A 25,228-nucleotide genomic window follows, 5' to 3' on the forward strand; every position below is an offset into this window, starting at 1 on the left:
CAAGAAATAAATGTCCTGCCCTTGTCCTTTCCGTGTGTGTGGGGGCGGGGGCGGAAGACAGAAGCACATGTTTACATTTCCTGTTATAAATTGGAGGTTCCTTCAAGAGAAAAGACTAGAATTAGATTCTCCATATTGGGGTTGATGACAAGGATAGGAAGGCTAATGGAAAGGTGTCAGTGGAACCCAGCAAGCTGTAAGAGGTAAAGATGGCATCAGTTGCCTCAAGTCTGAGTGTGGCGTGGAGGGGTACCCAAGTTTCCCGTCAGCCCACACTGGACCCCAGTACCGTCTGGAAGCAGACGTTGGCGTATCCCAGGAGAGCAGAGTGAAGTTACTTCATAGGGATGTGGGTGCACACGAACCAGAAAACAGGCCCCGTTTCCTCTCCTTCCACCTGTGAGGAGATCAGTTCGGCCAACTGTTAATTCAGCCTCGATGAAAAGGGGGGAAGCTCAGAGATTGACCTTTGATCAGAAACCGGGTAAAATGAGTGGTCGTTTGACAGAAAATGAATACAAGCCTACACACAAAAAGAAAAGAAAAGCTTGATTGAATTCAGTATATAATACTGAGATTTCATTTTTTCATCCTCCCTGGTTTTGATGATCTATTTTTTTTCCCTTGCTACAGGAAAACAAACTATAGTATAAAGCATGTAAGTCGACCATGTAGCCTGATGAGCAGAACTTGCCAAAGATATTTATTATATCATCAAGTTCTATGCTACTTCTTACAGGCGATGGGGCTATGGTCGTTACGGAATTTCTCTAAACCTCAGCTTCCTACTCTTTAGGATAGTAATGATTGTACATGTCTCATAGGACTGCTGTGAGGATTAAATAAAACACAGCATGGGAAGCCAGGAGCACAATGCCTGATAGGAAAGTCGGTGTTTTCCTGGGCTTCGGTGAATGTCTCCATCACACCCACATGAGGTGTGTGTTAAACAAGACAACCCTGGGCTCCCACCCTTATCTCCAAAGCAAACATCTCTGGGATGTGGGGCCAGACATCAATCTTTTCACAACCCCAGTGACCCTCATGTTCACTAAAGTTTGAAAAATCAGAGTAATAAACTGTCAGCTACAATTAGCTCAAGAAAATAAATCTACCAGTGATTTTAAGAAATTGTTTATTTCTTGCCGTTTCAAAATTATTGATATAAATTTAATCACACATCCTTAATACCTATTTACACTGTCGTGATATCCTGTTTGACTTCATAGAAGCTATTTGTGGCTTTTTGCCCCTTAATCAGCATCATCTGGCATTTGCCTGTTTGTTAGATTTCTTTCCAGTGTGATATAAATTGCATTAATTTCTGTTCTCATTTACTGTTATTAATCACTCAGTTGCTCCATAGTTTGGAGCTTAGTTGCAGGTTCTTTTTCAAATGCTTGAGATGGATGTTTATGTCATTAATTTTCAGCCTTTCACTTTTCTAATATAATATATTCTGCAAAGCTCTACACTTTTCTTTGAGCACAGTTTAAAATCCTAATAGTAACAATGTCATTCTCAGAGCTCAGATCATAATATAATAAATGTTAAAACTAGAGGGGAAAGTTGTGGGGGGAAGGAATGTTTTTAATTTCCATCTGCCATAAAGGAAAAAAATTCAAAGTAGTATCTATGATTATAGCCTTTGTAAGTAAAATTTATTATATAATGTAAATCTCTGAAGTTTACTGGGTACAAATATTTAAAAGATAATAAAGGAAATGATTAGGAACCATACAAAATTAAACAGGACAATATAAATAAGGCATTAATAATTTGATAATATATTAATAATAAATTTGAACAAATTATTTTTTTATTAAAGCATTGCTTTTCTCAGACTGGGTTAAAAATAATCTAATTTTTTTAGAGATTCAAATTACTCAAACTGACACAAGGAAAAAAATAGAAAATCTAAATAGCCCTGTACCCATTAAAGAAATTAAAAACTATTACACAATTTCCCATACTTCAACTCTAGCTCCATATATAGTTGCACTTTTGAATTCTATTCCCTTAAAGAAGAAATAATACCAGTCCTATGCAAACTTTTTCAGAAAATAGCGGAGGAAGAATTATTCCACAACTTATATTATGAGGGCATTATAACCCAGATACTAAAACCAAAGCCAATACAAAAAAAGAAAGAAAATTACAGACAAATATCCTTCATGCATGTAATTACAAAATTCTTTTAAAAATTAGAAAATGGAGTGCTAAATTGTTACATAAAAAAGTAATACACTACGGCCAATATTGGTATCTGCCAGAAATGCAACCAATCCCAGAAATCAATCAATATGTTTTACTGTATAAATAGAGTAAGGGTGAAAATCATATGGTTATTATAATTCATCCATAAAAAGCTTTTGATAAAAGATGACATGCATTTATGAAAACAACTCTCGAAAACCTAGGAATAGAAGGGGACTTTTCTCAAACGGATGAAGGACATTTATTTCTGAAGAACCTTCAAAAAGTACCATGCTTGAAGGTAAAACACTGCATGCTTTCTTCATAAGATTGGATACAAGACAAAGCTAGCCTCTCTCACCACTTCTATTCAGTAGTCTACTCATTCTGTTTAAGGTCCTAACTTGTGTAATACGACAAGAAAATAAAATAAATCACAAAAATTGGTAAAAAATAAGAAGCTATAATTGTGTACCTGGAAAACCCTAAGGAATCTATGAGAAAGCAACTACAACTAAGTAAATTCAGAGATGTTGCAGAAGAAAATGTTAATACACAAAAATTTGTATATATACATATATGTGTGTGTGTGTATGTGTGTGTGTGTGTGTAGAAAGAGACAGAGAGAGAGAGAGAGAGAGAGAGAGAGAGAGAACCAAGAAAAGTATACACATTTTAAGAAAGGAAAACTATTAAAATTGTAATACGCAATATATACCGATAACAAAAGATGAATACAACTCACATTTGACTTCTGCAATTACAAGAGGTGCTCAAAGTGGTTCCCATCAGTGTCCAGACACTTCTGATTACGACAATCTATTGTTTGTGCAATGCTGACCAAAGTGTCCACTTGTATACATTTTTTGGCATCCTTGGTATATATTGGGTTGTCAGAAAAGTCATGTCACATTTTTGCTAGGGTGCCAAAAAAATGTATACACATGACTTGTATTTATCTTTTGTTTTCGGTACATATTGAGTATTACAATTTTAGTACAAGTTTTTCCTTTCTTAAAATGTGTGTGTGTGTGTGTGTGTGTGTGTGTGTGTGTGTGTGTGTGTGTGTATATATATAGTTGGAATATACAAGAAAATAGTTGGAATATACATATATAATATGTTTGGCACCATTGATATGTATATATATATACACACACACACATATATATACAATGATCTATATAATATTTATACACATATATTAGCAATAAGCAATGGCAAAATGAAATATAAAAATATCATTGATAATACCATTAAAAAAAAATCACACACTCAGATATAAAATCGGCAAAGTATATACCCAGGCCTCTACACTAAAAACTAAGAGAAATTAAAAGGGACCTAAATAAATGGAGCGATAAACCACAACCATGATTGCAATATTCAATATTGATAAGACACTGTGACTCCACTATCAAACAACTGATTGAAGAGCTCATCATCCTTTTGTTATTTTATTTATTTCTACTAAATGGGGTCTCGCTTCATGTCAGAAACCCCATCCCCGATCCTCTGCTTCCTGTTGCAGCTGGGCACCCCACTTACCTCCACCCGCCAGGCTCAAGCTAACAGCTATACTTAGGTTAGCGTCTGCCCTGAACTTGACCTGTGTGACCCCTCACTGGCTGAGAAAGGTAGGTTTCTGTCCTCCTCAGGGCTGATAACTCCCTCAATTTCCCACCCATAGCTTGGTGTCTCACTGTTCCTTTTCCAGGACCATGTCTCCTAAATGTAGCTATCCTTTCTCGCCAGTTCTTGTCCAATTCAATTTGACCAAACCTTGTTTTGTAGTCTCCTTGGGACTGTTCCTGAAATTGTGAGTGTGACCCTGTGTCCCAGGCCTTCTGAAACATAGCTTCTCCCTTTGGACCTCTTAATCCAGCCCTAGTGTAAAAATGCCCTTGTAAATGTAACTGCAGATTCGATAGTAGTGTCTTTGTTAGACACAACAATCAGTTTAATGACCATTCCACCTTGTTATTGTTTTTGACCATTTAAAATAATATTTTATTTTCTTGCATATCAGCCATTAAACAAACATAAATTTTACCAAAATACAATTTTATGGGCAATATGTTTGGGATTTGTTTCTACTCTAGAATTCTGTAGCTGATATGTGTGAATACATTTTAATCTACTATGTTTTTTACTAGCCTCTTCAAAAATTTATTTCTTCACACATTCCGCAGTCTTCACAACCCTTCATATTAGAATTTTTATTTCTGTTTCAGGATATTATTATCTTTATTTAGACAACTAGTTTCTTTTCTAATTCTTCTGGGTACTTGAAAATGTGTTGTTTAGTGCTCCTTAATAGTCTTTTTATTGTTGTTGTTGTTGATTACCTTAAAAGAAAATAGTTGGAATATATACATATCTTGATGAATTATAAACTGTGTCTTTCATACACCTTCCTTTCTATGCCTCTTCTTTTGTTCCAACTGGCATAAAAACCCTTTCTTGCCAAATCAGTCATGAGTCAATTGAAATGGATTAATTTATTATAGTATACAAATTAATTGAGGATTAATTTATTTGAGCAGACGTCAGAGAATTTCTTGAATAAAATGTGCTGTTTTGTTCTACTGAAACATGACATCACTTTCCAATATCATCCCTCATGGTTTCTCTAATACTGCTACTTCCTGGTAATATTCTAAGATGAGGTTCACAAATCAACAGTTCTCAAAGTGTGGTCCTCAGGACAACAGCATCAACGTCCCCAGGGCACATGAAGAAAAACACCACATTGTCCGCCCCATGCCTGTGGCAGAAATGATAAGCATGGAGGACGCCCAGGCCTTCCCTTTAGGTAACGCTGATGCACCCTAAATCCTGAAAACTAGTCCTGTAGGCAGAAATCAAATGTGTAGTTTCTTAAATAAGAAAGTGACATTATTAGAGTGTGGTTTTAAACACCTGCCTGATACAATAATTTCACAAAGGTAAACATTTAAAAAAGTCATTTAGTGGAGCCAATTTTAACTATGGCAATGGGAAATGTATCGACTTTTATTTAGCAAAATAGCATGTTTTACGCTACTAAGGGCATAAAATAATTTATTCATGGCAAATGCAGAAACCTTCCTTTCCTTGCAATGGAATTCAAAGAAGTAGAACTTAACTAGATAACTTGATGTGCCGCCTTCATCTTTACATGCCTAGTTTTCTGGTGGATTACATTAGTCTACTTTTTAATTGATTCTCAAATCCTTGGAAATTAGCCATTAGGAAAAGATGGACTTGAATATTTAAAAATTGAAAATACAATTTCTTAGGATAATTTCTTTCCTAAGATGTAAGATATAGCATGAAAAAGGAAGATTGGAGCATTCCAGATCATAACAAGAAGGGGTTAACTTGAGTTGCTAGGAAACAGTGTGTGAAGACTCGGGAAGTTAGAAGGCAGGCAAGAGGCAAGGGTCACCATGGGTACATTTCACCTGCTTAATGTTGCCAGGAGCTGGCCGTGGAAGGACTCCTTTGGGGCAACATATTCGATCACTTTGTATTTGTTTGTAAATGTGCCTCAATGATTTTGATATCTAGAGCGCTATGTCATGTGTATCTTACTAAATTCACTTATTCATTATTTCCCGGCTTTCTCTAGTGTCCACTATGATTGTACTCTTTCTCTCTTTATTATTGCTAGGTTTTATCTGCTAACATGAGCGCACACAGACATTTCTGTGAAAATATAATGCTTTTTCTGAGTCCTCTGTAATACTCTGTAGGTTATACATAGTGTTTCATGTACCATCTATCTGAAGGACACTCAATGTCAGGATTATTTTTTTACATATCCTGTTTTTTGGTGTTGTTTTTTTTTCAAATACCAAACTATGAGTATGAATATCAAGGGTCAATGTAGCATTCAGCAACAGTAAAATTGGTTAATGATGTTTATTCATCTCAATATTTTGGGAGAAGTGTTGTTATTTTTTGGCATTTTGGCAGTGGTTCTTAGGTTGCTACCTTAAGACTCTGGAATTCATGGAAAGGAAGGAATTTAGAGGAATGTTTTACTTCTTGCTTTTGTAACAACACTTTCCTTATGCACAACAGATGTCACTGACATATGACTAGTTTCAAATGTAAAAGCTGAACTTCATCAAAAGGGTCTTGACCAAAGAAAAGAAGCCTGCTGTTCAGGCATTCTATACGTCCCTGAGTCACTCTGTTGAGTCCAAGGTTCATTTCTACTCTTATGAATCATGCCCCTTCGATTTACTACTTGTAACCCCATTGGAGTGAGACTTGGAGTGGGAGTATGAGTGATGTATTTAATGCTAAATGTTGTTGCCTTACTTGGTTGCATATAAGAATTTTAGAATTTATGGAATATACCAGTTGTGATCATAAAATACAATGAATGTTTAAATTTCAAAAAACTTATTACAGTAAAACACACATTGCCGATAACCCCCCTCAAAATACTCCCTCTTGCTTTGAACACACTTATCCATTATTCTTGCCAATTTCTGAAGCAGTTCTGGAAGTCCTCTTTTGTGACTGTCTTTAGTTGCACTGTCATGGCTGCCTTGATGTCCTCAGTCAATTCAAAACATTTAGCTTTCATGGTCATTTTGACTTTGGGGAAGAGCCAGAAGTCACACGGTGCCAGATCCAGTGAATAAGGTGGATGAGGACACACCGTAATGATTTTATTTGACAGAAATTGCAGTACCAGAAGTGAAGTGTAACATGGAGGCTTTCCACTGTGATCACAGAATATGGTGAATGCTGCTGCCAAGTCCATCCAACAGAAAGGCAGGGATCTTCAATGTGGGAAGTGGCACGTTGAACTTTAGCAACAGTGTGTGACAAGTTTCAACGTGTTCAGTGCAGTCAGTCAGGTGTGAGCTACGGTTGAGAGAAAGTGTGTTTTAAAGTGTGCCGTAAATCATGCTCCATCGTGACAATGCTCCGTGTCATACATCGCTTCTGGTACGGCAATTCCTGTCAAATAAAAGCATTACGGTGTGTCCTCATCCACCTTATTCACCGGATCTGGCACCGTGTAACTCCTGGCTCTTCCCCAAAGTCACCATGAGTCAGGACATCGAGGCAGCCACGACAGCACAACTAAGACACTCATGAAAGAGGACTTCCAGAACTGCTTCAGAAAGTGGCAAGAATGAGGGGATAAGTGTCTTGGAAGTGAGGGAGAGTATTTTGAGGGAGATTAATGGCAATGTGTCTTTTATTGTAATAAATTTTTTTTAAACATTCACTGTATTGTTTGATCACACCTTGTATATATACATATATGTGCTTTTTATTGCAGATAATTAATAAGGCAATGTTCTTTTTTCTTTTTCAGCTATAAAATTTATCTAATTTTGTCCTTATTTTAGGAAATGAATGTGAAATCTGTATACTATTAGTTTTATGGGTCAATAATCTAGTAAAAAATTGAATCATTAGGTTATTTTGGTAAAAAATATCTAGACATTGAATATGAATACTGTCCATATGGTCACTAAATTTCAAGCTAGCATCCTTAAATTTAATTTAACCAATTTGGAATCTTTTTTTTTTTTTGGCATCAGCAAATCCTTATTCTGCAAAATACCTGGCACAGAAAAGATTCTTTCTATTATACAGACAATGCCAACTCAGTACCAGCAAGCATCCTGATGGATTCTAATGGATGATAGCACATTCCTAAACATATCAATCCTTTTCCAACTGCAGCTGCACCATTATGCCTCTTAAAATAATGAATTCAACAGCACTGCCTTTAAAGCACTATTCACAATTAAACGCAAACACACAAGGATGTATCTGCCAGTAATTCTTTAATTTTTCATTATCATGACTCAGTATTTTTATAATTTCTCAAATCTTGAAGCCCATAATCATCAAGGCATATATTTACTGTATTCATACAGTTACCCAATATTTATTGATCACTTACTATAAACCAAGACGATGGTCCTAGGAACTAGGGCTATTTCATAGTACACTTCATAGATCATCCCAGGGTCCCAATTCCTGAAACTTACGAACTAACCTGATTTTCAAAATAAAATGCGTGTGATGCATTTAAAGGAGAATCGAGGGCTGTGGAATTTTGCAGTAGCCTTTGAGATACACAAAGTTATAAAGCAGTGTTTGGAATTATTGCCCAGTAATCAGATTTTCAACTATAAGCTATCCAGGAATGAAAGCAGTTATGTATTTTTCTTTTGCTTGCTAAAACAATGTCTGAAGTTGTGCAGAAAGCAGTAATGAATACCTGTTATTATCATATGCTGAATTTGACCATGAATGCAATGTGTTTTAAGAGCCAGTCTGAGTGTGCATTGAATACTTCATGCCACAAAGGTGAAAATGAGTAAATGCTTGCTTAAGTTAAGTAAGACACCCCCCTCAGGAATTGTATATACACGTATGCTATCCACTTAAGATGTGTGAAGAAGCAGACAGCAAAGCACCATTTGGGCTGAAACCCACATAGCTTTTTACCCTTCTCTTTCCATCATACAATTTAACCATTTAATCCCCACTGTAGAGCGTGCATGCAATAAAAAGTTTTAGAATGAGCAAGTGAATTAATTAACGATTAAGAATACTTTAACTCCTTTTTTTCATATGCCAAATGGGGAAAAAAAGCAATGTTTTGCAAGTGTATTTCAGTGACACCAAGGGACATCATAGGCTGTAGGTAGGTATACAAATTAATGCAGTGCTGCCATGAAGAGTCACACCTCTTTTCACTTATTTTCCTCCATTCTTTGCTTCTTTGCAGAACGATTCAATGTGTATCTTATGCCTACACCAAATCTGGATATTTATGGTGAATGCACAATGCAGATCACTCATGAGAATATCTATCTCTGGGATATCCACAACGCCAAGGTCAAACTGGTGATGTGGCCTCTCAGCTCACTGCGGAGATACGGGCGGGACTCAACGTGGTTCACATTTGAGTCAGGAAGGTAAGCTCTACGTGTGGCAACTGAGCATAGGATGTGTGTGACAGCCAGCCTCCTGAAGCAAAGGTTCTGTCCACCAGTGCCCAGGATGACCATTGTTTTTATAAAGGGTAGAACTCACCAAATAACCAAATACGTAATTTCTCCAGATTCTTGTTAATAATCAAATAAAATTGTGTTAATTCTGTGGCAGCTTAATTAACCCATTCGAAATAATTTCAGTCTCAGACTGGCATCACACTAGTTTCATAATTATCTTAATCATGCAATATAGTTTGCAATATTATTTTAATACTGTATTTTGTTGCTCCCTACTGTATTTTTGGTATAATAGGGTTCCCATAAAATTCAACATATCATTGCTGGCATTATTTTTGAGAATTTTTTTAAATATGCAAACAGTTTGAAAGAAGTTTTTGTATAAAATTGTTGAAAGGCTACTTTTTAGGCTTGAAATAAGTTAATACAATATTCATTTATCCATATGTTTATGTTAACAATATTAGTTAAGTATAAATATTAATTCAGAATGACTGAAGAAATGTTGGCAAATCCATAATTTATGAAATGTGTAACTCAGATTTTAAACTTAGCATGTCAAGGCAAATATGTAGATTTCTGGATCGCAGCATATGGTTGGAACCCATAAATATCTGCTATGACCCATTTGTGATATTGATGTCATGCATCCAAGACAAGACCTTGGTGTTGGGGTTCTATAAGAAAGACGTTTAATGTATCAGATTCCACAGGTGGAGATGTGATTTGTCACATTCTGAAAATGAACTTGTGGTATATAAGGTAATTATAGTGAAGTTTTGTTGCACTTGATATAGCAATTTTAATTTCATAACTTTCTTCTTACAAAACTGTCAAATACCTACTCAAAGTCAGATTCTAAAATATCCATGTAGGGTAGGCCAGATGTCTTTTAAAATTTTAAGGGAAAATAACTGAACCGAAGTAATTTTATGAGTCTGGAGCCCTTTTGCACGAAGGTAATATTAACGTCCCTCCCACACTGATTTCACTAACAGCCTCCAACCGTAAGTTGACTTAGAGACTATGAGTTCACTCGGTTGTCTATCTCTGTCTGCCTAGATATTGACAGTGCAATAGTAATCACATTCTAGGTAACTTTCAGGAAATAAAAATCTTCATAAGAAAATGAATATTTTTAGACAAGCACACTATTTTAAAACTTATATGGTTATGCAAAAGGCATTAGAGTTTAGAGATTCACTGACCTAAAATTTATGATAATTTTTCTTTTACTCGCCTTAAGCATTAATGTATATATTATATACAAAAAGGAATGGTTTATTTTTCATCTTTTAGCAACACTACCTCCAGGATCCCCTTGCCTGGATCTTTCTCCTGGGTACTTCTGTTTCCTATTTTTATGTAGAGCAATTTAACTGTCTTGTCTGTTCCCTCATTTCATTAGGTGTCTTGGGATTTTAAAAAACAAGTAGTTATTTTTTTCTTTTATAGTGGTTATACAGAATTTTCACTTCACTTATACTTGTCCACATTAGTTTTTACCAATTTCTTGTTTCTTCAAAGTCATTAAGGGGAGTATACTAGCTCTCCACAGGTTTTAAAATTGATATTCTCCATCAGGACATTAAATTATTTGGTTTATTTGACATTCCATATTAATTAGTCTTTATGATCTTGATGACTTTAATAATTTTAAGATACATGAAAAATATAAATATATCAGAACAGATAAGGTCCATAATGCTCAAGTTTTTCCTGTTTTGTTTGGTTTTGATTTTTGTTTGGTTTGTTGGTTTAGAAGGTAATTTATTTTTTATCTTACCAGAAAAACTTCTTAAAAAACAAGTATCTTAATATCTAGAAACTATCTTGACACCCCCATTCCTATGTGCCCTGAGAATCAGAGAGAGCTAGATTTAGCTCACAGCCATTAATAACTTAGCCATTTAGCCCCTCTGGCCTTCAGTTTTGTTCTTTGCATCAGGAGAATTATAATCTCTACTTCCTAGATGTGCATGGAGAGGTTGAGTGAGTTAGTGAATATAAAGAAGCATACATCACAATATTGTCACATAACGGGCATTTAAGAATCAATTACCTACTCTTTATCAGAATTTATATAATTTGCCTTTTTCTAGTTTCTAAATGATGTTTCTGTGTAGGTCTGAAAAACTACTTTCTTAAAGAACTCTACTAAGATATATCCTTAACCCAAAGAACTGGAAATGTGAGGAACGAGAAACCAAGCAAAAAGCTTGGGAGAAACTTGCAATCAAATGGTAGAGAGAGCATTACAAACTCAATGTCTAGAAATAGTCAGTCTTACCTGTCATGAGTCAGGAATTTGAGGCCAGGTGAGAATGGGACTGGTACAACAAGACTTTGTAGTACAAACAAGGGGGAAAACTATCTTTATAACTAATGGTGCTTGAAGCAAAATTTATGAGTTAGTGGGTGTCTATTTCATTGAAGAATCAGCAGATAGACAAGAACTCTCTAATTTACCATGTGTGATTCTTTGGAATGAGTTCATACTCCAATATTATTGCCCATGGGGGAATCAGAGTGCAGAGTAATGAAAATCAAACTTCTTTACCCTTAAAATACTAAAGGAAAAATATAAAGGAATCTTAACAAAAAGCTACTAGAACTTAGAAGTGAATTTAGCAAGGTTACAGCATATAAGGTCAATACATAAAAATCAATTTTACTTTATATATACTCTATGAATAATTGGAAGGGAATTTTTTTAAATACCTCTTATAATGTCATCCAAATATGAAATATATAGGTTGATTTAACAAAATATGTGCTAGAGCTGTACAATTAAAACCATAAAACATGACTGAGAGAAATTGAAGAAGATCAAAATAAATGGAGGTATAAACCATGTTCATGAATTGGAAGACTCTACACTGTTAAGATGAAAATCCCCTCCAAATCAATTTATAGATTCAGTGCAATCCCAATAAAAATTCCAACTGACTTTTCTGAAGTAAATGACAAGTTGATTCTAAAATGTATATAAAATTGCAAAAGTCCTAGAATAACTAAACAATTAGGAAAAGAACATGTGTGATGGATTTTCACTCCCTGAATTTAAGACTTGCTATAAAGCTTCAGTAACCCAGACAGTGTGGTACTGACATAAGGGTAAACCTAACAATCAGTGGAAACGAATGAAGAGTTCAAAAATAGACACCTGCTGCTATAGCCAATTAATATTTTTTAATATGCTGAAAAAAATTGATGTGGAAGAGACACAGTGCTGGAATGACTGGCTACTCATGAAAGAGAAGAATGAACTTCAACTCTTATCTCACTGCTTTGTACCAAATTGTGTCCCGCCCCCCACTCCGAAATTCATATGTTGAAGCTCTAACCCTCAATGTGATGTATTTGGTGATGAGGCCTTTGGAAGACAATTCAGTTTAAATTAGGTATGAGGGCAGGACCCTCATGATAGGATTAAAGCTTTTATAAGAAGAAACACCAAAAAACTCGTTCTCTCTCTTCTGCCATGTGAGGACACAGAGAGAAGGTGTTACCTACAATCCAGGAAGAGAGCCCTCCCCAGACACCAACCATGCTGGCACCTGATCTTATACTTGTGCTGAGTGGAATAAGTCAGACAGAAAAAGACAGATGTGATGTGATGTCACTTATATGTGGAATCTAAGGAACAAAATAAACAAACTAACAAAACAGTAATAACCTCATAGATACAGAGAACATTTTGATGGTTGCCAGCTGGGAGGTGGGGTTGGAGGGCTGGGTGTAAAGGGAAGGGATTAAGAAATACAAATTGGTAGTTATAAAATAGTCATGGGGATGTGAAGTACAGCATAGGGAATAGAGTCAATAATATTGTAATAACTGTGGGGTGTCAGATGGGGACTGGATTTATTGGGGAGATCACTTCCTAAGTTATATACATATCTAATAAATCACTATATCCATAAATGTCTATAAATCACTATGTTGTACATCTGCAGCTAATATAATATTGTGTCTCAGCTGTAATTGAAAAATTGAAAAATTATTTAAAATTTTAGAAGTTTAAATTTTAAAAAAATGTTTAAAGGAAGGAAGGAAGGAGACCTTGTACCTGAAGGGTCAAAGCTGCCTTATTTGTAACTGTCAAAACGTGGAAACAATCCAAATGGCTGTCAGTCCATGAGCCCACGGACCAGCCAGTATATACTAACAGTTAAAGGCATACAACAGAACGCTACCTACCAGTGACACAGTGTAGAGGGATCTTAAAAACATTGCTCTGAGCCATGAGTATGATTCCATTCACAGGAAATTCTTCAGGAGGCAAAACTAATTTGTAGTTCGACCGCAAGCAAATCAGTGGTTGCCTGGGTTTGGGGGTTGGAAGAGAATGGATTGCAAAGAGGCACGTGTGCAATTTTGGGGGTGATGAAAAATGTCCTGTGTCCTGACATTGGTCAGAAAGCATGGAACGCTTTACTAAATACTACCATTATTACATGCACATTATACCCCCAATGTTTTCAAAGTAAAAATAATTGTGGGGAAAGAAAGTAGGAGGGGGTTTACTATTCTTATGTTATATTCTTTCACACTGTGTGGATGTTTGGCAATGAGCATTTGCTACTTTTACAGTAAGGGATGGGGTCCAGGCAGGAGTGAGAACCCCGAGCGCCCTGTGGACAGGAACCTTGAGGCCGTGGGATGCGGCTCAGCCTTTATTCCTATGTAGGTCCCGTTAGGTCAGAAATCTGTCTTCATAACCTGGGCAGATTTAGCACTTTAAGATTTTTCTTTGTAACTCTCCATTTTTCCTTAGTATTGAGATTTTTAAATACCTTATATTGTCTGATTAAAAAACTAACACAGACTTTAGAGAGAGATGTTGAAAAGAAAATCTTAAAATCACTCCTAATTTCTCCATCTTGAGATAAGAACTTTTACTATTTTGGTGTGCTTTTTTCCAATGTATTTAAAAATCAATCAATAAAAATATTTATCCTGTATATTTTCACTTACTATTGTATTGATACGTAATCTCTGGGTCCTTTAAAGTCAAGAATTTAGTGACTGTATTAGATATGGGGGTGACATCATTAATTTGACATTAAGATGCTTCCAAAATGAGCTATTGTAAATAAAGTCACACGTGAACACATGGGCCATGGGCGAACCTCTGGTTATTTTCTTAGCAGAGCCTTTTTAAATTACTGGGTTAAAGAATTCTTCATGTTCAAGGTTCTTCATAATATAGTAAATTGCTTTCAAGGAAACATCAATTCATACACCCTCTAATGATACAAAGAGAGGTCTCCTCTTGCCCCCAGAACCACAAGCATTAAAACGATGATGTAAGATGTTTCTGTTTTGAAAGAGGACTTTGATATTCTTTTTTTTTTTCTCTGTCTCTTTTGCTTGTTTCTTTCTCTTTCTAGTTGGAGGGCTGTCCCTGGATATACCGTTCACTTGTAATTTTTCCTTTTCTGAATTTTGAGTGTCCTTTGCCCTTTATTTATTTATGTATTTAAGTTTATTGGGGTGATATCCCCCATTTAATAATTGGGATATTGACCATTATTTTGTGCATCTATGTTACAAGTTCCAGACAATCTCAATTTTTTTACAAGGGGCCAAGGGCAGAAGGGCTTGTCCATGATCCAGAGAGATAAAAGCCCTTTGCACAGGTATATAATTTGGTAGCAATTTTTAGCCATGTATTTATAGTGCTGCAGGTACTCGAAAGTAATAAAATTGGATATGTCAAAGTATTGTTTTCACTGATAGGCTTTTTTTTCAATTGCATCATTAAATGCCACTGGAGCACTAAAATATAAAAATGAACATTAGGAATGGATCTAGAGTGTTCTTTCTGGAGGAACACACCTCATACGTACTCACGATTGTAATCCCACTCCATAAGCCCCAGGGAGCACACACCTGTTGAGGGCAGGAGAGCAGCACCAGGAAGCTTGCTGTGGGAATTGTGCTCAGAGGGGCATGGCTTTGGGGAGACGAATTCATAGGCCCATGCCAGCTTAGAGCAATGGCCCTTATACCAGAATGATGGTAGTTTGCTTTTTAAGAGTGAAAAAACAACCAATTTGCCATGCAAGCTTATAGCCTCAAAAAATCAAAAAAGATACCCATACCTGCAGAGGAAGTCACAGGAGTCATGATTAGGTACAGTTTACCCTGCAAAAGACAAAACGGCTTTTTTTTTAACTGCTGATGTGGCATTTTCACATATAATCTCATAAATATTGTGAACAAAAATCAGGATAAATTCAAATGCCTGCATAACAGAATTCAAGTGAGCCCAAAATCCATTTTTATAAAATTAGTGTTCAAAACATAGCCTCCCTATTCAGCACAATGCTTAATGTAACAAAATTGGTGCTTAAAATATACATCTTACTGACTTTGATGGTATTGTCTCTGTTTAGAAGCCTGGAGAAATCTGGTTACAGATTTTTAACAACTGGAAATGTAAAACAATACTTAAATATCACACTACAGTTCCTATTGGAAGACGGTTAATGGAAGCAGCCATATACAAGGTATGATCAGAAAATACGGTGAATGTTTAAAAATTTTTTTAAATTATTACAATAAAAGACACATTACCATTAATCCCCCTCAAAATACTCCCCCTCGCTTTGAACACACTTATCCCATCGTTCTTGCCACTTTCTGAAGCAGTTCTGGAAGCCCTCTTTCGTGAGTGTCTGTAGTTGTGCTGTCGTGGCTGCCTCGATGTCCTGAATCATTTTGACTTTGGGGAAGAGCCAGAAGTCACACGGTGCCAGATCCAGTGAATAAAGTGAATGAGGACACACAGTAATGTTTTTATTTGACAGAAATTTCTGTACCAGAAATGTGTGACATGAAGCATCGTCATGATGGAGGATGAAGTAAAGACACTCATGAAAGAGGACTTCCAGAGCTGCCTCAGAAAGTAGCAAGAACAATGGGATAAGTGTGTTCAAAGCGTGGGGGAGAATTCTGAGGGGAATTAATGGCAATGTGTCCTTTACCGTAATCAATTTTTTCATGTAAACGTTCACTGTATTTTTTTATCACACCTTATAGTCTATAATCAAGGATTCTGTGATATTATACATAGGCTTAATTTATCCCTAACCTTTTTTTGTTCACAAATACAGAGAGAAATCCTTCTTTCTCTAATGCATGAGTTTTAATCAGTTAAAATGAAAGGTAAGGCACAGAACTCTTAAATGGTATATCAAAGCATGATCCAAAAAAGAAAAATAAATGATAAATTGGATTGGATCACAATTAAAAACTTGGATCTTCAAAAGACATATTTAAGGGAATAAAAAGACAAGAGACAGCTCTGGAGAAAGTATTTGAAAGTCACATATTTGACAAAATACTGTATCCAAAATACATGAAGAACTTCAAATCTTAACAGTAAGAAAAAATACAACCCTGTTTTAAAAATAGGTAAAAGATCTGAGCAGATACCTGACCAAAGAAGACATATGGTTGACCAATCATCACACTAAAAGATGCCAAACCTAATTAGTCATTAAGGAAATTCAAATTAGAACCACAATGCAATACTATATACCTATTATAACTATATACCTATTACAATGACTAAAATTAAAAAGAAAAATCTGGCAATAACAAGTGCTGACAAGGATGCACAGCAAATGTAATGCTCACATAATTTTGGTGGGAATATCAAGTGAGATAGCCATTTTGGAAAGAAATTTTGGCATTTTTAAAACTTAAACATACACTTAACATATGACCCAGCAATCCTGCTCCTAAGTATTTCCTCAAGAAAAATAAAATGCTATGTTCATTTAAAAACCTAAACATGAATATTTATAACCATTTTATCATCATTGTCAAAACTGGCACACCAAATATCCTTCACTGAGTGGATAAACAAACTGTGGTAAATCCGTAGAGTGTTATTCCATGCTAAAAAGGAGCAGAGGACTGATATGTACAACAAGATGGATGTATCGCAAATAAATGCATTGTTCTAAGTGAAAAAAGCCAGATCCAAAAGACAACATCCTCTATGATTCCATCTCTATTAAATTCTGGAAAAAATAAAGCTATAGGGATAGAAAATAGACCAATGATTGCCCAATGGTGGGGTGTGGAGAGGACCTGAGTACAAGCAACAACATAAAAAAATTGGGAGGGTAATGCAACTCCTTTTTATCTTGATTATGATGGTGGATATGAAATTTTATATATTTGTCAAAACCCAGACAACTGTATAGCACAAAGAGTGAATGTTACTGTATGTAAATTTCTAACTTAAAAATAAATTTTTAAAAGAGAGTTTGACATATATAATCAATTGAGTTTTGACTAAAATGCCAAGACCATTCAATGGGGAAAGGACCGTCTTTTCAACAAATGGTGCTGGACAAACTGTATATCCACATGCGAAAGAATGAGACTGGCCCTATACCTGTCTATCACCAAAATGTCTATCTGCAAAAATTAACTCAAAGTAGATTAAAGATCTAAATGTACCACCGAAAACTATAAAATTATTAGAAGAAAACAGGGGAAAGCTTCACAACTTTGGATTTGGCAATGGTCTCTTGGCTATGACATCAAAGGCACAGTCAACAAAAGAAAAAAAATGGGCTTAATGAAAATTTAAAGAATTTGTGCATCAAACGACAGTATCAGCAGGGTAGAAAGGCAACTCAAAGAATGGGAAAAAATATTTACAAATCGTAAATCCAATAACGGATTAATATCCACAAGATAGAGAGAATTTCTAAACCTAAACAACAAAAAAATGAAACGCCGAATTATAAAATGAGCAAAGGACTTGAATAGACATTTCTCTAAAGAGATACAAACAGCCAATAAATACATGAAAAGATGTTCAACATCACTAATTTTTAGGGAAATTCAAATCAAAGTACCTCCCACCCTCCGGGAAGGCTACTATAAAAAAAAAAAACCACAAAAAAACCCAGAAAATAACAAATGTTGGTGAGGATGTGAAGAAATTGGAATCCTTGTGCACTTTTAGTAGAAGAGTAAAATGGTAGAGTACCTCTGGGAAAAGAGTATAGTGGTTTCTCAAGAAAATTAAAAAAGAGATTACCATATGATGAAGCCATTTCACTTCTGAGAATACACCCAAAAGAATTGAAAGTAAGTTCTCAAGGAGATATTTGTTGCACTCTTGTTCATAGCAGCATTATTCACAATGACTAAAACATGAAAGTAACCCAAGTGTCCAACGAAGGATGAAAGGGTTTTAAAAATGTGATGTATACCAGGGGTGCCAAAAAATTGTATACACATGACTTGTATTCATCTTTTATTATCAATATATATTGAATATTGCAATTTTAATACATTTTTTTCTTTCTTAAAATGTGTATACATATTTTTTGGCACCCTCTGTGTGTAATGGAGTATCATTCAATCTTAAAAAGGAAGGACATTCTGACACCTGCTACAACATGGGTAAACCTGGAGGACATTATGCTCAGTGAAATAAGCCAGATACAAAAGGACAAGTACTGCATGTTATTCCTTATATGAGGTACTGAGAGTAGCCAAATTCATAGAGACAGAAATTAGAACAGTGATTGTCAGGGGTTGGGTGACTACTTCCCCAGAAAGGGTTCCTTTGTATGTGACTGTACAAAGTACAATATCTGTTTTGTAATTACAGTCTGCAGCTGACACTACAAAATCACGCCCTGGTGTTCCACCTTTTTTCTTGGAAGAATATTGGTTTCTTCAAAGCAAGGGAACCTTTTTGATCCCTACACTGCCTTGTCCAGGGCTGTACATGCAAAAACAAGTGTTTGCTGAATTTAATTATCTCTCACATATGTGTTACATCTAATAACTTTCAGAGCCCTTTTTCAAAGCACATTATTCCATTTTATCTCCATTTAAGCACTGAAAGTGGACATAGCAGAAAACATTTTTATCAGGTTTGCGTGGGCGAGAACATCCAGTCTCAGAAGGTTAAGAAGGTGTGCCTGAGGACAAACGGAAAGTGGCTGGTGGAAGCACAAGTCAGGTCACAGGTGCCTGGTTCATTCCCCTGTGGTTTTTTCCACACCATCCTTGTTCCGAGAACAGTGATGTCGTTCTATGATCTGAATGTTTGTGTCCCCCGCCAAAATTCATGTTGAAAACCTAACCCCCAAGGTGATTGTATTAGGAGGTGCGGCCACTGGGAGGTGATTAGGTCGTGGGGATGCAGCCCTCATGAAAAAGATTAGTGCCCTGAGAAAAGAGATGGGAGAAAGCCCCTTACCCCATCCACCACGTGAGGACACTGTGAAAAGACAGCACCTATGAACCAGGAAGCTTTCACCAGACGCCAGACCTGCCAGTGCCATGACCTTGGACTTCCAGCCCCCAGGACTACGAGAAACAAATTTCTGTTGTTTATAAGCCACCCAGCCTATGCTATTTTGTTACAGCAGCTTAAACAGATTAAGACACCTAGCTACTCTCTTTATGTGTAATCACTAACCGAGTAATGGATTCATTAGTAAGATATCTTCCACAACATCACTAGATAAATTTTTATGTTTTCTTTCCTGTGTTACGAGCAACTCCCTCCTGCCCGTAAGATAAAGACTGAGTTTTTGTTTGTTCGTTTGTTTGGCAGGGCTTTCAAAACACTCCTGGCTTTGATCTTTATCTGCCTTTCCAGTAAACTCTGCCTACTTCCTGCTTCTAATTCTAAAACTCCAGCAGCAAAAATCGATGAATAAAGAACATCCACGCTTTGCCCATGCTGTCTATCCATCCCGATGCCCTGCCTCGTCCTGCTACCCTCCCATTTTAACTTGAATAAATTCAGCTTACCTTTGATGAGTCAGATTGCAGATTCCCTCCTTCAGTAAACTTTTCCTAGTCCCTAAAATTGGGTCCAGTGCCCTTTTGCCTACACTGTACTGCTCTCCAAACATCTCATTCTCCTCCCCTCTCTTTCCTCATACCCAGTGCAATGTGGTGGACCACGCGACTAGTCCCAACAAAGGGCTGTGAGCAGGAGTGATGGAATCCTAAACTAATGCATTATTTTTTTATGCAAATGTTGTCCTAATTGCCCAAGATAGTTGCCCAGAACCAAAGCAGACCAGCATGACTGAGGTATTCCTGTGGCATGAAACCACTGAGATTTTGTTTGTTATTTAAAGATAAGTCTATTTGATCCTGATAGAAATTGCTAGCAGGAGGAATGCAGCAATAATAAATAAATAAACAGCCCTACCATATGAAAGAAAACAGCTGGAAGAATGTGGCAGGCAGTAGAGAGACCTTAAGGAGATTCTTGCTTCTTGCTGAAATGTGTGATAGCTCGGCGGGCTGGTTGCATGTCTACATAGCTTCTAGGTTGAAAGAAATACAGATTAAAAATTGAGGCTTAATTCTCGCTGTTGAAAATAGGGGGAAGGTTTGCTGTCTCCTCCCTTTTTCAGAGAATTAACTTTAAAAAACTTAAAACTGTATTTTCTCCTCCCTTGGAGGTATACATAAATTATTTTGAAGACTAAATAGGCCTTTTGTCAGAGGCCTTTTGTCAGCTTTAAGACCCAAGAAAGCCTTTCTCAAAAACTCAAGGACATGTTAGGGAGACCACTTCATAGCCGGTGTAGAGGCCTGACCATCACACTGTATATCTGAAACTGATGTTGAATAATAATGTATGTCAACTATAATTATATATACATATAGTCACGGGTCATGGAGTAGAGAGTGGGAACGGATTCAATGGAATTGTAATAGATAAGCATGATATCAGGGGTGGGAGGGCAGTAGATGGGGGTGGGGGGTTGTTACTTTGTGAGGGGTGAAAAGGATAACTATTGCATTGTTCTGTACACCTGAAACTAACAATAAAAAAATAATAATAATAAAAAAATAAACTCAAGGAGCCACCTCTTTGAAGTGTAAACTTTAGGGAGAGAGGCCCTTAACTCCCAGTGTCGGGAAGGAGGTGGGGAGCCTAACTTCAGTGGGCCCTTGCTCCAAATTGCAAACTACCTCCTGTCCTAAAGACGTTAGAAGTTTGGTTTTCCTCTGGAGAAAACAAACTAGTTAACACAGATGGTCACCCCAATTACCAGCCGACTCTTGGATGAGCTCTGGGTGACAAACGGTGCTGTCAAGTTCCTTATGTGAGACCAGTTATTGTTTATCTGGAGAACATATAGGTGGTGGGTTATACCTGCTTGACTGTTGAAAGGATGAGATTTTTGTCTTTCCAATCTCTTAGCAGATTGCCTGTGATGGGCATTATATCCATCTCTAATCCATATTCAGTAATAAGAGTGTCTCCTTTCTCGATGACCTTGGTAGAGTGGATTTCCAGATTGGGAAAATAGTTTTTTAATTGTATTTCCCAACAACATCTAGGGGAGGAAGTTAGAAGCAAAATGGTAATAATGTGTGTTGGCTGGAAAGCTACTACAAAGAAAAAAATCTTGGGAAAAAATTGAGAACTTGCAAGCAAACATGAAAGGGATTTGAAAAATTCAAAACCTTGCAGAATTGGAAAAGATTATTATGTTGGGTCACCAAAGAGTAGGAAATAAAATAAAGAAATCTTTTGAGTGAGAAAAGCAAGTTAAAACAGCTTCAAGGAAAAAAGCAGAGTAAGTGCATCGTCTCCACACCTATTGCTAAAACCTCTCAATTGATTGAAGTATGTCAAGTTTAAGGGTATGGTGCCTGGTATAATCTTTTAATTAGATAAAAATGAATCATGGTAAAGAATTGACTGAGTGAGCTTCTGCAGAACTTGTCAAGCCAAGGTAGCACTTTTAAATCAAAAGAAAGAGTTTAGGGGGAAGAGGAAACAAAATATTGCAATAAATATGAGAAGTATGTCTTAAAAAGCACCCCAAAAATGGCCCTTGGTACATAGATTCAGCTGGAATTAAAAATACAAGCAACCTATTAATATTTGACGGCTTTTTATGAGGGAAAAAGAACCTAAGCCAAAGATGTTTGTGACGTCTTAAGATTTACAATAATCAGATCTCTCACATAAACTTCGCAGGGCAGAAAGTGGGCAGAGACTTGTGCTAAACCTCAAGCAGAGCACGTTCCCAATGCCCACTTTAGATATGGCCAAGGAGGATAACGATGAAGGAGAATCTCCCCAGAGGGCAGAAGGCAGAGCCAAGGGGAGCAAAGGATAACCAACTCCCTCAGAGGAGGCGGGTCAAGCATCAGTGTTAACCCTCTGAGTAAGGACCCTCAGGCTCTCTGGTAAACAGCGTTTCCGAATTACCTGGGCTTGCCCTGCCTGCCTGGTGTCTCTTATTCCTTCTTTGCTTGAAGGGGAGCGCTTGCTTTGGAAGTAAGCTTTCTGTTCCTCTTCAACCACTCTTCATTGGGTCAGGGTAGATAGAGAAAGAACATTTCTTTCTAGATCATTCTTTTGGAACCAAGAGAGGTCCTAACTGGAACTGATGCAGACACCACTGCACATCACCCAGATCCTGAACTTGGAGCAAGCGTCAGTGGCTAGATGGATTGCTCTGGGGTTGTCTCCCTCAGGGAACAATTGCATGTATAGGAAGAAGGGAGGAAAGGGACCTTTGCTGACCGCAAGAGATGAGTGTGGCAGACAGTCATGCTTCCTAAATATCCCATCTACTTCCCCGTATTTACTCCCCCCTTGCAGTTCGGTGAGGCCCCGTGAGACAGCGTCCTGCAAAATGGGCTGCTCTCGGAAGTAACATGCATGGCCTCTGTGCCAAGGTATTTAAATGCCTTGTAGCAGTCGCCTTGGGCTGCCCTTGCAAAGTGCCACAGACTGGGGGACTGAAACATCAGAAATTTAGCTGTGCTCTGCCTCACGGTTCTGGAGGCTGGGAAGTCAAGACCATGGTGCTGGCGGCCAATGAGTTTCTTTCCCTGGACCGCTGACAGCGGCCATTACCCGGCGTCCTCACCTGGTGGAAAGGAGGGAGAAGAAACAAGTTCTCTGGTGTCTTCTCTTACAAGGACACTCATCCTGTTGGCTCAAAGCCCCACTTTTATGACCTCATTTAACCTTAATTACCTCCAGAAAGGCCCTATGGCCAAACAGAGTGATGTTGGGTGTTGAAGCTTCAATATATGAATTTACAGGTGGAGGGGGGAGCATTTCAGTCCAAAGCATGCTAGTTGGAGACTTTCCCAACCCTTTTAGCTACTGTGGCAACTGAAGTGGTCTAGTGATGAAATCTGAGCCACCGTTCATAGCAGCCCATATTTCTGAATCCAGTTGCCCGGGTGATTTGTCCAGACCCACATCAGACGTAGCTGGAGTGAGAAATAAACCTTTGTTATGTTAAGCCATGGAAATTTGGAGTTAGCATTAGTATTACTTTTTCAAATTACAGTCATTACTTAACCTATTTTCTTAATCCCTTCTGTGATTTTAATACCCACTCACTAAATAAATCTCTTCCTATTAACAATTCTTACATTCTGTTGTAATCATTGGCCTTCTGTCTCTCCAAGTAACCTATGAGTTTACTAAGGGCAGGGATTAGGTTTTCACTACCCCTGTTTCTCTAGCTTGTATCACGGTGTTTGCCAAATGATTGAAAGCATCCTGGAGAATAAATGAAGTTTTTGGTGTTAAAAATAGTTAAATCATAATGTTCAATTGAGGTTTAGTTACATCGTATAGGGAATAAGAAAGGCCTCCTCCTTGAAAATTTGTATCAGGGAAATAGGTGATGTTTAGATATAATATGTCTATACAACTTTGTCCTGTGATTGCAAAGCAGTAATGCTAAAACAAAGCCTTTTAGGAATCCGTGCCTTTTTTTTTTCTTTCCTGTGTCTAATTTGGTAAATGTCTTGCTACTATAATACTGGGACTAATTTTTTCCCCTAGGATAAAGCATTAATTAAATGACTTAGGAAACTGTTCTTATCAAGAAATGGAGGCTCTGATCTTAATTTTTGCTCCATTAACTTTAAAGTTCAATACATTTTTATTGAACCCACACATACTTTAGTGTGAATTGCTTTTCATTAATTGGTCTATAGGGACCCCAATGACAGTTTTGGCCTTCCTTTTAGTTGTTTTTTTTTTTTTCATTCTCCTTCAGAAAGTTTCTAAACTTTAGTAATAGTCATTAAATCAAGGAATGATTCCTAGAATCAAAGGGATAAAAATCAATGGAGAGAGACGTGTAGTTCTGGTTTGATCTCCTCAGATTGGTGGCGGGTCACCATCTCCGCCAATGAGACTCACAGCTCACCAGGAGATCACTCCCAGCTGGCTTTTTCACAACAGCTGAACCATTCACTTATTAACTGTTGATTCATTCATTCAAAAGATGCACATATTTTCACATTTCTGAACTTGGGGTATATTTTGCTGCTGTTATGACATCTTACATTGAATGGCATCTTTCATTGGTTGCTGCCTGGTGGTGGCACTGAGGTAGTCACCATTGGCTGCAACCACACAGTCTTGGTCACAGATTCTCATGGTTTCCTCACTTCCATTGACATTGTGTGTAACGTTAGGGTGTCACTTCTTAAGTTTGATTACTGTATTTCCCCATGTATAAGACGCACCCTTTTTCAAAAAATTTGAGGTCTAAAAACTCAGTGCGTCTTATACAGTGGTTGTAGTTTTTTTACTTGCATTTCCCACAAGTGATGAGGAGTTGTATGAATTTTATGATGAATAAAACTTGAGTTCAATAACTTTACATAATACATTGTTTTCAAATTTCGGGCCCCCAAATTAAGGTGCATCTTAGACATGGGAAAATACGGGATATTTCACTTTAAAAGCAACTCTTCAACATTTCAGTCAAGAAACCTTTTAGAACCTTTTGAAAAAGGACCATGAGCCCTGGGTGTTTGTCTAGAAGCACTATGGACACCTTCTGAAAGATAAAGTAAGCGCCAACCAGCACAGAACTTGTAGAATACGTGTCAGTGGTTTAGAAGAAAATCTTGAAGCTGAAATCAGTCTACTCTTTCATGAGGAAATCTGTACCACTAACACTCCCAGTGGCAAGTGAAATAATCTTCTGTAAAAAAAGAAAAACAAAGGGCATTGATAACTAGATTGATTCATA

General features: G+C 37.0%; 1 protein-coding gene across 1 annotated transcript in view; it reads left to right on the plus strand.

The window, feature by feature from the left end:
• Positions 1–25,228, plus strand: part of DOK6 (docking protein 6) — a 338,153-nt gene that overhangs the window by 179,409 nt on the left and 133,516 nt on the right. The window contains exons 5-6 of the mRNA XM_019668900.1: positions 8,954–9,143; positions 19,063–19,273. Of these exons, the coding sequence (XP_019524445.1) occupies positions 8,954–9,143; positions 19,063–19,273 (401 nt within the window). The remainder of the gene's footprint in view (positions 1–8,953; positions 9,144–19,062; positions 19,274–25,228) is intronic.

This window comes from Hipposideros armiger, unplaced genomic scaffold, assembly GCF_001890085.2.
Source record: "Hipposideros armiger isolate ML-2016 unplaced genomic scaffold, ASM189008v1 scaffold_542, whole genome shotgun sequence".
Taxonomy (NCBI): Eukaryota; Metazoa; Chordata; class Mammalia; order Chiroptera; family Hipposideridae; genus Hipposideros; species Hipposideros armiger.